Source organism: Alexandromys fortis, unplaced genomic scaffold (assembly GCF_014885135.2).
Source record: "Alexandromys fortis isolate MF-2015 unplaced genomic scaffold, M_Fortis_MF-2015_v1.1 scaffold_17, whole genome shotgun sequence".
Classification (NCBI taxonomy): Eukaryota; Metazoa; Chordata; class Mammalia; order Rodentia; family Cricetidae; genus Alexandromys; species Alexandromys fortis.
Window position 1 is genome coordinate 1852957 of NW_026067896.1, and position 15920 is coordinate 1868876.

General features: G+C 38.0%; 1 protein-coding gene across 8 annotated transcripts in view; it reads left to right on the forward strand.

Moving 5' to 3' along the window:
* Positions 1 to 15920, forward strand: part of Vps13b (vacuolar protein sorting 13 homolog B) — a 399494-nt gene that overhangs the window by 44448 nt on the left and 339126 nt on the right. For 7 of the 8 annotated variants that reach the window (XR_007595555.1, XM_050163211.1, XM_050163240.1 and 4 more), the window contains exons 11-16: positions 417 to 554; positions 1441 to 1528; positions 2227 to 2418; positions 3196 to 3365; positions 5750 to 5944; positions 7309 to 7433. Coding sequence is in view for 7 of the 8 variants with exons in the window: in XM_050163211.1 (XP_050019168.1) it covers positions 417 to 554; positions 1441 to 1528; positions 2227 to 2418; positions 3196 to 3365; positions 5750 to 5944; positions 7309 to 7433 (908 nt within the window). In the remaining variant the exon portion in view is untranslated. Of the gene's footprint in view, positions 1 to 416; positions 555 to 1440; positions 1529 to 2226; positions 2419 to 3195; positions 3366 to 5749; positions 5945 to 7308; positions 7434 to 14053; positions 14416 to 15920 lie in introns of those variants that run through there. The other variant, XM_050163255.1, reaches the window with a different exon arrangement.

The following is a 15920-nucleotide window of genomic DNA, read 5'->3' on the forward strand; positions in this document are numbered from 1 at the left end:
ATCTGCTTGGTACCTTTATCTGTGGCTTGAAAGAGGGCCTTTTTTTTTCCCTCTCTATTTCTATGTAAGGAATTATGTATCTCAGGAGATATAAAAAGTTGATAGCACTTAACACTTGAACACATCAATCCAAATATATTTCATTCATAAATGTTTCCTTATTGTTTATGGCAGTTGCTTGGAGTTCCTTTCTGGATTATTGGATGTTCTTTGTCAAAATGAGCAATAAATATGGTGATAGCCTTCCTCTCCTTTTCATGGGACATCAATAAATATGGTGATAGTCTTCCTCCCCTTTTCATGGGACATCAAGCTTTACTGACTTGTGTTAAGTACTAAATGAGTCTAGTATAAAAAGCTTCTTTAGTAGTCTAATGACTTTTTCTCCTGTTAAGATTTATACATTAATTTTTCAGGAAGCCTGCTTCTTCATTTGTGGTGAAAATTTGAGTACAAAAGGTTTGACATACCTTACAAATTCCTTGTTTGATTACCGAAGCCCAGAGAACAATGGTACCCGTGCCGAGTTTATCTTGGATGCAGCTCACCATAAGGTCAGGGAATAGATTTTTGAGCCAAATTCTTGTTGTGGTTGGGTGGACACATTGTGTGAATACTTGTGATTGCTGTTTGTGTCTCAGTTTCTTACAAGCACTGGTTGTTTACTGGAACACTTGGAAATTATTTGTTCCAAGCTCTAGACCTAGAAAGACTTAAGGGATATGCAGAAATGTTTGGCTTTTTGTAGCGTAGCCATAGTTTGTTTCTGCATACTTCACTGTTAGTTATGGAGGAAACACATAGAATCACCTTTATTAATTTTTGTTGTCTCTAACATGTAAAATTGATGAAAAGGGACAAAATTTTAATTTTCACAGCATACTTTTTTCCTTTTTCAAGTAATATTGTATTAATATACTTATATAATATTTGTGCATTTTCAGGTAAATATGTTCAAAGTTACTATTGTATGTAAGTAATATAAACTCATAATTTACATTTTAACTTTTCAATTGAGATTGACTTTCATAGTTAAAACTAAATAGTTCAATGTTTCCTGGTGTGATGAGCACACACTGAGAACAATTTAGTGTATCTTCAGTGTTTGAAGTGTCTCATGTCAGTGTATTGAGGTAATTATGGACTGACTCTGTTTGAGGGATACATTACTGCACAGTTTTGTGATAGTGAAGTTCAAGAGTGTGTGCTATGCATTCGTTAGAGCCGTTCATTCACTAGACAGTGTTCAGATGTCACCTAGAAGGAGGTTGGCATTGGAGGAACACTACATTTCTTAGGAGTGAGTTCCTTGGATAAACCTCTCCTCTTTGGCTTTGGCAATCCTTTGGATTGATGCAGTATATATGGTTGTGAACCAGAGGTATTCTGTTTTAACACTCTGTTCTACCCCATGTTGTGCTTGCATTTCTTTATTGGCAGGAGACATACACAGAAATAGCTGGCATGCAAAGGTTTGGTGCTTTCTACATGGATTACCTGTATACAGTGGAGCACAGCAGGGGCAAAGGTATGGGTTCTCTCGCCTTTGCATTGACCTCTGCTGAAGCAGCAGAAAATAAAGGGCATTGGCAGACCGTGTTCTGTTATATTACGTTTATCTTCAGGTATCTTGGGGTGAAGGGTTTAATTTTAGTTTTGTATTAGAATAGAATGTTCTGGCATTTTAAATCCTTCACTTGTATAGCTGTGTGAAAATACATTTAAAATAGCCAAATATATTATTAGCATTTATCCATATTACATATAAAATTATACATATACAATTTCATTTTACAGTAGCATGTCAGAAAAAACACTTATTTTAAAGACTACATATAGTTATTTTTATTTAAAAGTTTGTTGTGAGATGAACAGAGGTGTGAATAGATGTTGAGTAAATGGCAGTTGTGAACTGGGTTAAGGACGGTAGTGCAGATAGAGGAGCTGGGCAGGTGTGAACTGGGTTAAGGATGGTAGTGCAGATAAAGGAGGTTGGGGAACTCAAAGCCAAAAAACAGCAGCTTGTTTGAAGGGTTGAAAATTTCAGAGTTGATCTTGAAAGTAAGGTCTTGTATAAAGAGAGAAGAACATACCAGAATTTGTCTTTTTTGTGATGTTTTTATAAGTGTAGTTTTCATTGATCAGAATTAAATATGACATTCATGCGCTCACTTTTTTATGTCTGATTGATGCTTAAAATACTGATATAAAATGGACTTCTTGTAGGCCCAGGAAATCAGCAAGACTTTCCTTCAGGGAAAAATGAGGACTTGGGAATAGTCCAAGAAAAGTCTACTAAAAGCCTTGTTATAGGCCCTCTAGATTTACGCTTGGACAGTAGTGCAGTGCATCGGATTTTGAAGATGACCGTCTGTGCTTTGGAACATGAATATGAACCATACAGCAGGCTGAAACCAGGTTTGTTTTTAACTTCATTCTTGACTGCCAAGGTATTTTTGGTTGTGTGACTCAGTTTTTCTCTGCTTTTCACTTTTGCTCCGTTGTATTTTGCCTGGTAGTATGGGCTTTCATGTGAGCATCTGCCACATGAGTGAGTGAGCTCGTTTGTAGAAAGATTAGAAATGAAATTTGCAGTTTTTGCTGTAAGAACTTGATGTGCTGAATTCTGGAACTCAGATGCTGGTGCCAGCACTCTGGCTGCTTACAACCACTTATGACAGGAGTTCAGGGGTCTGACAGCCTCTTCTGCCTCTGTGTGGACCAGGCCCATATGTGCCACACAGACAGACATACATGCAAAAAGCTCACACGTAAAATAAATCCTAAAAGAAACCTATCTTCATAGGGATCTTTGTCTCCACCTGTACATATCTTTATCTGTATATCTGTCTGTGGCAATTTTTTTTTTTAGTTTGTGTCTTGTCTTTGTACTTTTAATTTTAGTGGTATTTTAATGTTGAGAATTGATATTATCTTAAAGAAATTAGAAACTCCTGAAAGGATATATCAAAGTAAAACATTTAATCTCTAAATACCTCAGACTTATACATTTATATTATTCAGTAATTTGTATTATAATTGAGAGTAACATATTTTATGGCTTTCTTTAAAATTAAAATTTTAATTTCCCTTAAAAATTGGGGAATTGTTTAACTCAGTCCTGTCTCGAAAAACCAAAAAAAAATTAACTTATTTACAATATTCTTTATTGAATTTTTATCATTTTTATTTTAGAAAGTAAGGATGAAAAGGAAACAGTACTGAATCCTGAGGAAGTGGCTTCTCTGGAGGAATATATTCCTACTCGGCACACAAGCGTTACTCTTCTCAAATGTACTTGCACGATTTTTATGGCAGAATTCAATTTGCTAGACCGCTTGCTTCCTGTCATCATGGGCGGAAAGGTACATCTGTTGTTCAGTGACCTCTTCCTGTGGGGCATGCATGATTTCCAGTATTTAGGTGTATCCCATATGGAGTAAATTCATTATAACTATAGTTGTTGATTTTTAAAAAGTAACATTGTTAAAAAATGTTGAAATAAATCTAAGTTAATGCCATGTAAGGAAATGCTAAAGCGTGGCGTCTAGAAGTGAGAGCCTCTACTGCTATTTTACTTGGCAGTTGTTTAACAACTTCAGCTCTTGTCTTCTCTTCTGGGTGTTCTGTTGCAGACAGTTGTTACATTAGGTGTTAAAAATCAAAAGATCTGCTGAATTTACTTCTTTTAAACATATATTTACATTCTGTATGTGCCCCCCTTTTGCTATAGCACAGTTCTGGAGGTCAGAGGACAACCTGTGGGAGTCAGTTCTCTTCTACTACACGGGGCCCAGGGATTAACCTTAGGTTTTTAGGTTTAGGGTGAGTCCCCTCACCTGCCCTTCATTTCTTTATTTAATCAATATTGCTGTCAGCGTCTTTTCCTGATGATAGCAGTGCGATCAAAGGACCAAGTGACTTATATTGTGTGAGAGCGTGTTTGTCCTACACGGCAGCTAAATTCTTTATAGGGCCCCAGCTGTACGTATTTAGAAAGCCCTAATGTCTTCATCTGAATGAGAGAAGCCAATAATCTAAAGAAGTCGTCTTGTTCCTATTCAGAACCGGAACTGGGCTGTTTTTGGACTAACACATTTCTGTTTGTACTTACTGCTGATATATTACCCCTATCAGGGCTCAAAGAAAACGGGCAAGAAAAGTGTCCAGTGCCCTCTTCTGACTCCTGCAGAGTGGGCACAGCCTTACACAGATACACATGCAGGCGAGATAGTCATACTCATGAAACAACCCCAAAACAAAATCTAAGGGAGGATTTTCTCTGCAGAGGAGCAGGGACGGAGTGCACAGCCAACTTGCACTAAGATCTACACAAGTGAGAAGGAGGAGGAGGAGTGGAGGAGCTGTGAGTTGGGGACCTAGGACGGGCTATCTCAGAAAAGCATAATTAAAAATGAAGGCCAAGCCAAGAAAAGTATTGAGGACAGCTTTTGCCAGTAAACTCTTAGAATTTATTAAGATATTGGATTTTTGAATATGGACTTTAATCCTAGTAGCATCAAGTAAAAGATTTAAGTAAAGAATATTAACAGAAATTGAGCCAGGTATACTAGTTGTATGCCTTTATCCCAGCACTTGGGAGGCAGAGGCAGGCATGTCTCTGGTTTTGAGGCCAGCCTGGTCTACATAATGTTCAGAACTACATAGAAAGGCCTTGTTAATTAAAAAAAAAAAAAAAGAAAAAAATGAATATCATGAGAAATAAAAGGATCTACTCCAGAATGTTAAATGTGTCTGTTTAAAGAATTAAGGACATACACAGTTCCTGCAGATGTTTAGTCAAAGGGAGTATTCTGTATGATTCTTTTATGCAAAGTTTAAAAAGGACAAAATTGAACTACAGAGATTAAGTAAGAATGTTGCTTCTTCCAGTGGCAGTGCCTTGACCAGAGAGGGAGTCAGTCAGCCTTCTGGAGTCCCTCAGACTGGCGGGAGTTACACAGAATCGTTGAGCTTCTCAGTTCAGACTGGTGTGGTTCATTTTATGCCCCCCCCCCCCAGGAAGCCATAGTAATTTAGAAAGCAAAACAAAACAATAGCAATTTGAAAGTAGTTTCATAATTACTGAGGATGAAAAAACAGTGAGGGTAGTATGTTCAGCCATCAATTATAGCCATATTGTTTCTCTGGGAAAATTACTGACTTTTGGGGTAGAGAAACTGTATGTAAATAGATTGTCTTAAGACAAAGAAGGTCTTGATTTTCTTTATTGAAAGCTAGAACCAAGTTACTTTGAGAGTTAGTTCCAAGAAAGGTAGTACTTCTGGTAGCATACATTCTCAGGCTTGTCCGTGCCAGTTTGTGAGCAGCACGGTACATGGAGCGCTGCCACTGCCAAAACCTCCGCAAGACTAGGACTTCAATGTGCGTATTATTAGGAAATATCTTTGGGTCATATTTTGCTTCATGTATACTTTATTATGTCCTTTACAGTGTAATGGTCTCAGGTTTTAGAATGGTTATGGAAATAAGGGTGATAATACTCCTTTCTGTTATTGAAAAATAAAACTCATCAGCTTAAAGTTCAAGACTAACCTAAAATGCTTTCTTTAAAAGCTGAGACATACTTGAAATATCTAAAAGATATTTGTATTTATTTATTTCATTAGACTTCTAACAAAGGCATTTCTAGAGAGGTTTCCACTGAAATATGAGGGTCTGGAGTTTGTTTAGAGAGGTGTATGTAGATCAGTCGCTGTCTGTTAAAATTAATACCCTTACCTTCCAGAACTCAAGTAACTTCATGAATGCCACAAACTTCCAGTCACTTCGACCTTTGCCATCCATTCAGATATTGGTGGATAAAATTAATTTGGAGCATTCTGTTCCAATGTACGCCGAGCAGTTGGTGCATGTAGTCAGCGGCCTCCCTCAGCCTTCCGATAGTCTGCTTCATTATTGCTATGTCCACTGCTACCTCAAGGTAAGGACAGAATTTCCCTAGGTGTTATTGTCTGGTCACTTTAGGAATAGCAAATGTATTTCTTTGTTTTAAAGGTTGTAATTTTATAGAATCAATATTTCATAAGCTAAGATTTAAGTAAGACTTAGTCTACTGCAGTGTAATTAAAATGTCTATTTTAAAATTTCCTTTGAATTCCTATAAATTAGTAGTTTGATGTTTATAAGGCAGTTGTGATTTTACAATTTTGAAGGTGTAAAAATGTCACTCATAATGAGTTTTGTAAGCAGTATGACAATATGTTTAACGTGGATACCTTTTAAAACAAACTCAGGATGCTTGAAAATAAATATTAATATAGGCATAGTGCTTCATCACACTTTAATGTACTTATTCTTAGTTTCTTCTTGTTGAAAATAAACATTAATATAGACATAGTGCTTCATAACACTTTAATGTACTTATTCTTAGTTTCTTCTTGTTGAAAATAAATATTAATATAGGCATAGTGCATCATAACACTTTAATGTGCTTATTCTTAGTTTCTTCTTGTTGGACTCATTAATTTCTTGATATAAAAGACATGTCTTGTTTAGTGGCATGCATGTGTACATGTGTGTGGATACATACCCTTGCCTGTGAGGCTCTGAAGCTGAGGTTGACAGTAGATGTCCTCTATCACTCTGCACATGATTTCCTGATAGTGGGTCTCTGCTGTCCCTGCAGCTCGTGGATTGGCTGACCAGTGAACCCTTGACTTAGGTTACAGACATGTGTCATTGTGGCTGGCTCTTATCCCTGGGTGCTGGGGACCAAAGTCAGATCTTTATACTCATGAAGCAAACCACCTCCCCAGTCCTTCCACCCCATACTTAAAAACATTTCAGATATACTCATTAGGTCAGCGAGGTGGCTCAGTGGGCAGAGGTGCTTGCTACCAGGCTTGCCCGTATATGGTCATGTGTGGTGGTGAAAGATGTTTCTGCTGAGCTTCAGAGAGGCTTGGTGGCAAGCCCCTTTAATCTGATGAGTCATCTTGGCAACCTAGTTTCATACCAAAAATAAATAAATAAATAAATGAAAAGCGCTGGATTCCATGTGATGGACTCCATGAGAAAATTAAAGTACTTCCCTGTCTCTCAGTTGACACACTGGTGCTCCTTAGTTTAATGTGTGTAGTGTAAAACGGTAGCACACCAAAGACAATCTTTGGATTTCTTCAGATAAATTTAAGCATAAAGTATTGAAATGTAACCGTCGTCAAACCATCTCAAACAGAAGAACATGTTTTCTCGGTGCTTCATTTGGGGAGTAGAACAAACATGGTAGCATATTTCTCGTGCAGCTGACGTCTCCTCCTTGCTTACTCAGCTCTGTTGTCTCAGGTGTTTGGTTTCCAGGCAGGACTGACATCTTTGACTCACAGTGGATCTTACTGCTTGCCTGTACCAATTATCCCCTCTTTCAGCACTGCCCTGTATGGGAAATTTCTGAAACTCCCTGCTCTCTGGTAAGTAAGGACTGGTTAAACTCTGTGGTTTATGTTCATTTTTATTTTTATAGTTTGTGGATGGGAAAAAAATCAAACATGTCTATTTTATGCTCAGGTATTAGCTTTTTACAAAACTTTTGAAAACAATTGAAATTGTATTTTTATTGAGACCTAATGCTGTAGAATAATCTTTTTGTATGCTGTGAAGAAGTGCCACTCTGATTGGTTTAATAAAAAGCCAAACGGCCAATAGCTAGGCAGGATTTCCAGGCACAGAGGATGCTGGGAAGAAGGGAGAGTTACTAGGAAATGCAGAGGGAGCCAGACATGCTGGAGGACAGATAAAGCCATTAGTCAGTGGCAAAACATAGATTAAGAGAAATAGGGTAATTTAAGTTGTAAGAGTTAGTAACAAGCCCTAGCTATTGGCTGAACATTTATAATTATTAAGTTTCCATGTGGTCATTTGGGAACTGTCTGGCCTACAACTTAAGAAAATGAAAACCTTTTTTTTTATTAGCGTAATTTTTAAAATGGATTCTTTGGGAATTTCACATCCTGTGCCCCAATCCCACTTATTTCCCTGTCCTTCCATGGCCATTCTTTAACACTGTACCTCTTCCCACAAAAGAAAATTAAAATGAAAATAAAAGAGAGAATATGACTTCACCCCTATTTTTCCCGCTTCTCCATCACATGCTTATTTGTCATAGTGGCCTTGGGAGCTGCGGTGTGTGGCACAGTGGACCCTTTTGTCCAAAGAGCTTTACTTGCAAATGTTCATTGCACTGAGTTGTTGGTCTGGGTCAGGGCCTCTGGCTTCTGATGCACCATCAGTACTGGACCCTCACTGAGTTTTCTCTGGGATCCCCTGCTGTTACCTGTTGTCACAGAGTTCCTGTGGCTGTGGTTCCACGGCACCAGTCTCTTCATGTGTTCATAGATGAGGTAGATGTTGGGATGGGCTAACTCAAAGTCCTGGGTGTGGGCCTGGGTGGTAACTGAGATGCTGGTCAGTGTTGGCCTCTACCAGGATCATTCCCCTCATGCAATGGTGAGGGCCAAGCCTCCCTCGCCCGTGCCTTTGGGGCCAGCTCTTCCACAACAGGACTGGTGAGGAATGGGGCCAGCTCTTCAACCCGCATGGCCATTTCTTCTGTTATGGCGGCTGGCGGTGGAGGGAAGGTTTTGCAGTCACCGAGGGTCCTGGGGACAGCTATCCTGCGTCCATGACACTGCACAGCTCTTCTGCTGGGTGAGGGGCAGGGCCAGGTCTCCAGTGCCCAGGCCACCCGGGATAGGTGGTTACACGAGTGTTGGACACCAGCACAGATCCTGGCAGCAGCAGGGCCACTGACACAGACATGGCCCTGATGTGTCACTATGGATGTCTTTCTCTGAAATACTGTGTTCCTTTAATAATGTACATTTGATGGTGAACTTAGTGAGGTGTAGCATGAATAATAAAAACCTGGGAACAGATACTGGGATTCAAACTGAAGAGCAGAAAAGGAAAGCAGCCAGCCCCTGGCTCTTGCCTCTACCTCAGACTGAAGTGGGTGATCCTGCCTTCAGAAATCCTCAGATAGACCCTGAAACTTGTCTCCTCCATTTTAAATTCCTCTCCAGTGCTGGGAGTAAAGGCGTGCACCACCACCACTCAGTCTCTTTGGCTGACCAGTGTGGCTGCTGGGAGTAAAGGTGTGCTCCACCACTGCCTGGCCTGTATGGCTGACGTGTGTCTGCTTTGCCCTCTGATCTTCAGGCAAGCTTTATTTATTAAAACACAAATACTATATCACTGTATTTCCCCCATATTATGTATATCCCCCTTATAGAAGGCTATAAGTAATATAAGAAAAATTATATACAATAAGTATAAGAAAAACTATATACAATAACTATAATATATACATATACATCGACAGTGTATTTATTTGCATTTGACAAATTCAGAAAAAATAGTTCATATCTATCCTATCTTGATGAATTCAAAAGGTTGTACCTAATTCACTTTCTATCCTAATTTGCATTATCAAATTATCTATAATGTCTCTAAACCTTTTACACTTTACACCTCTTTAGTGAGTTTCTTTTCTGAATCTGTTAAAAAAAGGAAAACTATAACTATTTAGTCTTCAGTTACCTCAGAGACCCAAGAAGAAAATACTATTACCTGAGTAAGCAGGAAGTGCAAGCAAGCAACTTCCAAAAAATGTGAGAAATGACAGAAACAGCTGGTTGCCTGGACAGTCACCCAAAGTTCCTCTGAAATGTTGAGGCATCCATTTTTAGCCTACAGATCTAGAATATCCAACAGAGTTTTCTCTGAAGCAGGATATTCTGAAGAACTGTCCCACCTTGTCTTAGTGGTGACAGTCACTCTCTTTTGTGTCCTGCTTATCGGGTTAGGACAGCAGACTGTCAGCAGTCGAGGCAAGGGCACTTTCTTGCCCAGTGACTTTCTTTTGCTACAAAGAAATTAAACTTTTTCTGGAGTTTCTTCGGTGTCCATCATCTTCTCTGAAGTCGATTGGTGCTGCCAGGAGCAGACATGTCTCATTGTCATGAAATAGATCCTATGTTATTTCAACATCTTAAATATCATATTCTGTAGATATCTGAAGTGTTTAAAGATGACCTGTCTATCTAAAATATATCTTTGTTTGACCTTGAGAACATACCTAATGTGTGTACAAATTCAACTATTATAGGTGACTAATTACTAACCTGCATTTCCTTACTATCCTAAACGGTGGGTAATAATAATTTTCAAGGACTATAAATTTGCATTGCATTATTAAATGAGCTGTATAGGCACAATTCCTTGAACAAGATTATAAATGTATGTGTAGTATGTTTTGACAAAATTCATCTCAAATTTATATCAATATACAAAATTTGTATACAATATCTAAAAGTCCAATGTAAAATATTTAAAGCTAGTAGTTGCTTTTTAGAAGTAGATTAAAAACTACCTTTTTATCTATAAATTTTTTAATTTATATTTATATCCTCCCTTTTTTCTTTCCGAAGTAGACTTTTACAATCTACCTTTTTATCTTATCATATCTGTATTCCCCTTTTTCTTTCAAAAACAAGACCTGTCTTGTTTTGATGATCTAATATCTAATATCCTTTGTTTAACTTTCCTACTGACTGTAACCAATAATAATTTATAACCAACCCTCCTAAACAATGAAAAATATCCATAACACACTTAATGACCAAAAATCACCTACCTAACCTCATGTGAATGTGGGCGGCATATTTTTAAATTTGCTTCTTGCACAATGACTGTTTGCCTTATATGCCTGTAGAGAACAGCAAAAACAAGCATTTGGGAAGATTTATTAAATTTTTCCTGTTGTAAATGTGATATACCAATAGGCCAATTTACTCTTTTTTTTTTAAAAAATTTTTTTTTCTGAATGATTTGTTCTTTTTTTTATAGATGTCTCATTTGTCCAGTGGTCTTAGGATTCCTTAGTTAGATTTCTTCATTCTCCTGAAAAGACAGAAACAGAACTCTTCCCTGACCTTAATTTTGGAGCGGTTGTCTTTTGGCAAGTTATTTCTGATCAAATGAAAAGCATTTGCTAGTTTATAGGTTAGTTTGAATTAAACAGCTATGATGTTTGATGAACTATTATCATCTTTTCTAATTAAGAGGTGTCTCTTGTTCAAATCAAATCTTTATTAATTTTGATCCATAATTTTTTTTTCTGTGGAAACAAAAGCAAAACCCTGGTTTCCATTCTGAGGTCAGTACATCTTTAAATTACATGGTCTGATTTAACTCCATAGTTTTTCTACCATCCCATGTCTCTCCACAGCTGTTGTTCCTTTCTTATTAGTATTTAGAAAAGTCAGAGTTAATAAAGCATTTGGTAGTCTGTTTATGGGTGTCTTTATTATTCCATTCTGTTCATTTAAATATCTTTTAGCGTTTGATTTGATCTTTCTATAATTGCCTGGCCTGTAGGATTGTGTGGTATACCTGTAATATGCTTTGTATTATAATAAGTAAAATACTGTTAAATTTGCTTAGAGGCATGTAGTAAGAAGGAGTGGGCCGCATCCCGCCGCATGGCTAGCTTAACCCCAAAATAACCACACAGAAATTAATACAATTAAATTACTCCCTGGTACATTATCTCTAGCCTCTTATTGGCTAACTCTCACATCTTGATTTAACCCATTTTCAATAATCTTTATTTCACCATGAGGTCGTGGCTTACCGGGAAAGATTCAGCATCTCTGACCTGGCGACTTCATGGCAGCTCTCTCTGTCTGCCTTCCTCCTCCCAGCATTCAGTTCTGTCTTCCGGCTTATCTAAGTACTGCCCCACCAAAAGGCCAAGGCAATTTCTTTATTCAACCAATGAAAGCAACACAAATACAGAAGGAGCTTCTACAGAGACATATGCTGAACATTGTCTGTCTGTATTTGTGCAGGTATACTCATGATGGCCATAACTTCTAGCAAATGTATGATTACTGAATCAGCCTTTTCCAACTCAAAATAGTTGCTGATTGAAAACCTGAATAGGTATCAATGATGTGGTGTACATATTTTAATTTTCCAAATTCTACAAAAGGGAATACATTCATCTGCCATATTTCATTCTTTCGAGTACTCTTTGGGTTACTTCCTGCAGGTAGTGGTGTTTGGTTGTATAAAGAACAAGTAGGACATTTTCTTACAATTTCCTTGGCTTGTTGTCACATGGTGGGAAAGTCTTCTTTTAAACCTTTGCTATTGATATGATGATTTTTAGGAAATTCTGAGTCCTTCAGCACATTTCCAATCAATAATTGATCTATTTCTGCATTACTTTGTTCTAGAGGACCTTGCATACTCCTATGGGATTGGATGTGTATTCTAAATATGGGGTGATCCCTATTCCTGATTATATTTTGTAACTGAGTAAACAATAAAGTCAATTCTGTACCGTCCAGTATAAATTCGGCGATTTCAATATGTAAAACAACTTTTTTTGCATGTTGCAAATCGGTAACTATGTTGAGAGGTTCTTTAAAAGCCCTTATTACCATGAGAATAGCAAATAATTTGTGATGACGGAATCATAAGGGCTTTGATCCACTTTACTTAAAAAATCTGATTTGTTGCCTGTCTTTCCTGATTAATTTGCATCAGTATAGAATGTAGGGCTCCAGTTATTGGTATTTCCTGTACAATGTGAGAAAGGATCCAGTTTTCCTTATAAGTTGAATTCTATTGCTTTTGGTATAGTTGTTGTTTAATCTCTCCCCAAAAATTACTACAATTTTTTGTCAGGGTTTACTTTCTTCCCATAATTTGTTTATTTCATCATTATTAAAAGGTGCTTCTTCTGGTTCGTCTCAATTTTCTTTTTAGAATGAACCCAGAGTCCTTTTCCACATAACTTTTTAATTTTTTACTCGGTTTATGTACTAAACGATCCATTGTAAGATAGTATCTTCCCTCTGCATTAAAACTCCTGTAGAGAAATGCTTGGAGGGTGATATGACCAGCATGCAGTTAAGGTTCGGATCCACATGATCCACGTGTGCCTTCTGTAATTTCTCTTCAGTCAAAGCCAATTCTCTCTCAGGTTCAGCTGATAATTTCCTGGAACTACTTAAGTCAGAAGATATTGGCAGACAGATCCCTCTGGGTTCAAGTCTACCCTGGGCTACACAAGATTGAATCTGTCTAAAAGAGAAACAGAGCTCATACAAAGGTGATCCCAGCCCTTGGGATCACATGCCTTTAATCCTAGCTCTAGGGAAGTGAAGACAGGAGTGATATTCCTGAGTGGAGAGAGAGATATAAAGGGGGAAGAGACAATGGCTCAGTGAAGCATACAGTCTGAGGTTGATGGAGAGAATTGCTGGATTGCCACTTTGTACAAACACTTTGTACAAGACACAAGTCTTGGTAGAGGTAAGATCTCTCTAGTGACTTGGCTGCTTTGCTTCTCTGATGTTCAGCTTAAATCCCAGTATCTGTCTCTGGGTTTTTATTATTCGTTCAACAGACTCCATAAGATGGGCTGTAGGTAAGCTTGTGGGGCATTTTCTTAGTGACTGGAGGGTGAACCAACCCATTATGGTGGTGCCATCCCTGGACTTGTGGTCCTGACTTCCACAAGAATGCAGGCTGAGCAAACCAGTGAGCAGCACCCCTCCATGGCCTCTGCATCAGCTTCTCCAGGTTTTTGTTGTTTTTGAATTCCTGTCCTGACTTCCTTCAGTGATGGAACTATGATGTGAAAGTATAAGGCAAATAATCCCTTTCCTCCCCAAGTTTCTTTGGTCATGGTGTTTCATTGCAGTAATTGCAACCCTTACTAAGACACAGAGTGTGGGTAGTTTTGATTAGCTTGTCTTTTTTATACAGTAACTTGAGCATGTATGTGTCCCTGTTGTTTTTCTATGGCTTCAATTTTTAGAATGTTTATTTAACTAAATTCCTTTCGGCTTGTTTTAATAAACATCTACTGAAAATGGGTTACAGTTAGGTCCTGAAGCATAATTGCTCCAGGCATGAAGAAACCAGTCATGATACAAACGTGATTAAATTCTATATATAAGAGTAATCTAATTTCAAAGTTGGTAGACTTAACAAAGATTTGAATTATAATGCACAGGTCATTGCAGTCTTGAGAAGAGTGCTCTTCTGACACAGCTCACTAGTTTGCATGAGTTTTGAAGGTTGATAAAAGAAGGTGAGCATGTGCACTATTCTCATGACAAAAGCCTGTGTGTCCCGAGGTTAAAGAGAAGACACTACCACTCAAAGACCCAAGTCTATGGAAGCAGTGACTGTAAGAAGATCTGAAACCTTCCTCCAGGTCTGAAATTTAAACATGCTTAGCGAATGTAAATGTAGGCATTTGTAGGCCTGACTGAAATTATGAATTTTAGAACACAAGATTTGACATGTAAAGTTCAATGAATTTTACTTTATTTATCAACCTTATAAATTTTCATCAGAATCCCACCAAACTCAGGTGATGTTCTTTGCTACAGCAAAGATTGTTTTCATTTTAGCTTTAAAGGAACTATAGATTTACCTCATATATATGCATATATCTTTTCCATTCACCCTTGGACTATAGTAGGATGTGGTCTTTTGTTCCATGTTTCAACCATATCATACGTAACAACAGTTCGTTGTTGTATCTTTAAGTAGCATTGTGGATAGACTTTATTTTGTTTCTCAATTCACCAGTAAATGAACATTTGGGTTTTTAAAAAAATGAATTCACAATAGTAATTATAAGTATATTATAAGAGAAAACTCTGTTATTGTCCATAGGCCATGACAAAAACATATTTGTATTACACTTTACCACTTATACATTAGCAAATTAGAAGTGTAAAATCCCAAATCATATAAGTAATTGACTTACATTTTTATTTGCACAGTTTATACATTTTATAGTGATATTTGTCTACATTAAGATTATATTAATGTAAGGTCTATTATGAATCTTTATTTTTATTTAATATACAATATAATATTTTCAAAAAATAATTTTATGAGCATATATTATCAAAATAGCAATTTTCCTTATGACAGGTTCCTAAATCCTTTGTGTTGGCTGATCTTTCACTTCCCTCATTCTTAATTTCTTTGTTCTTTGCTTCATTTGTACCCTCTGCTCCCAGTAATTCCCTTTCCACTGATAAAGTCTTGTCTTTATTTTGAAACATGGTCTTTCTCCATATCTCTGACTGTTCCTGAATTCTCTATGTAGGTCAGGCTAGCTTTGAACTCAGAGATCCATCTGCTTCTGTCTTCCAGATATGCCACCATATCCGACTTACAAAGTGTTTTCATTTCCTTTTTTATTTTTATCTTTTATTTTTCCATTCAAAATTTCTACACCCCCCTCCCATTGCTCTCCCACGCCCCTATTCTCCTTTCTCCCTCCCCCTCCAGCCTTAACTGAGGGCAGGGTGCCCTGCCCTGTGGGAAGTCCAAGGCCCTACCTCCCTACATCCAGGCCTATGAAGCTTTGCATCCAAATAGACTAGGGTGTCAAAAAGCTAGTACAAGCAGTAGAAATAAGTCCCAGTGGGACTTATCAATAGCTTCTCAGTCAGCTCCCATTGTCAGCCGCATTTGATCACATGCTCATTCAGTCCCAGCCCAGCTGGATTTGGTGAATTCCCATTAGATCAAGCACACACTGTCTCAGTGTGTGGACCCAACCCCTGGCGTCCTGACTGCCTTGCTCATCTTTTCCCTCCTTCTGCTCTTCAACTGGACCTTGTGAGCTCAGTCCAGTGCTCTGATGTGGGTCTCTGTCTCTCATCCATCGCCAGACGAAGATTCTATGGTGATATTCGAGATAATCATCAGTGTGATTATGGGGCAAGGCCAGTTCAGGCGCCCTCTCCTCTGCTGCCCAAGGACCGTTTTTTTTTAATTGAGAATAAGAAAAAAAAAGTTTCCGCCTCCTCCCAGCCTCCCTTTTCCCTCCCCCTCCCCCCACTCTTCTCCCCCTC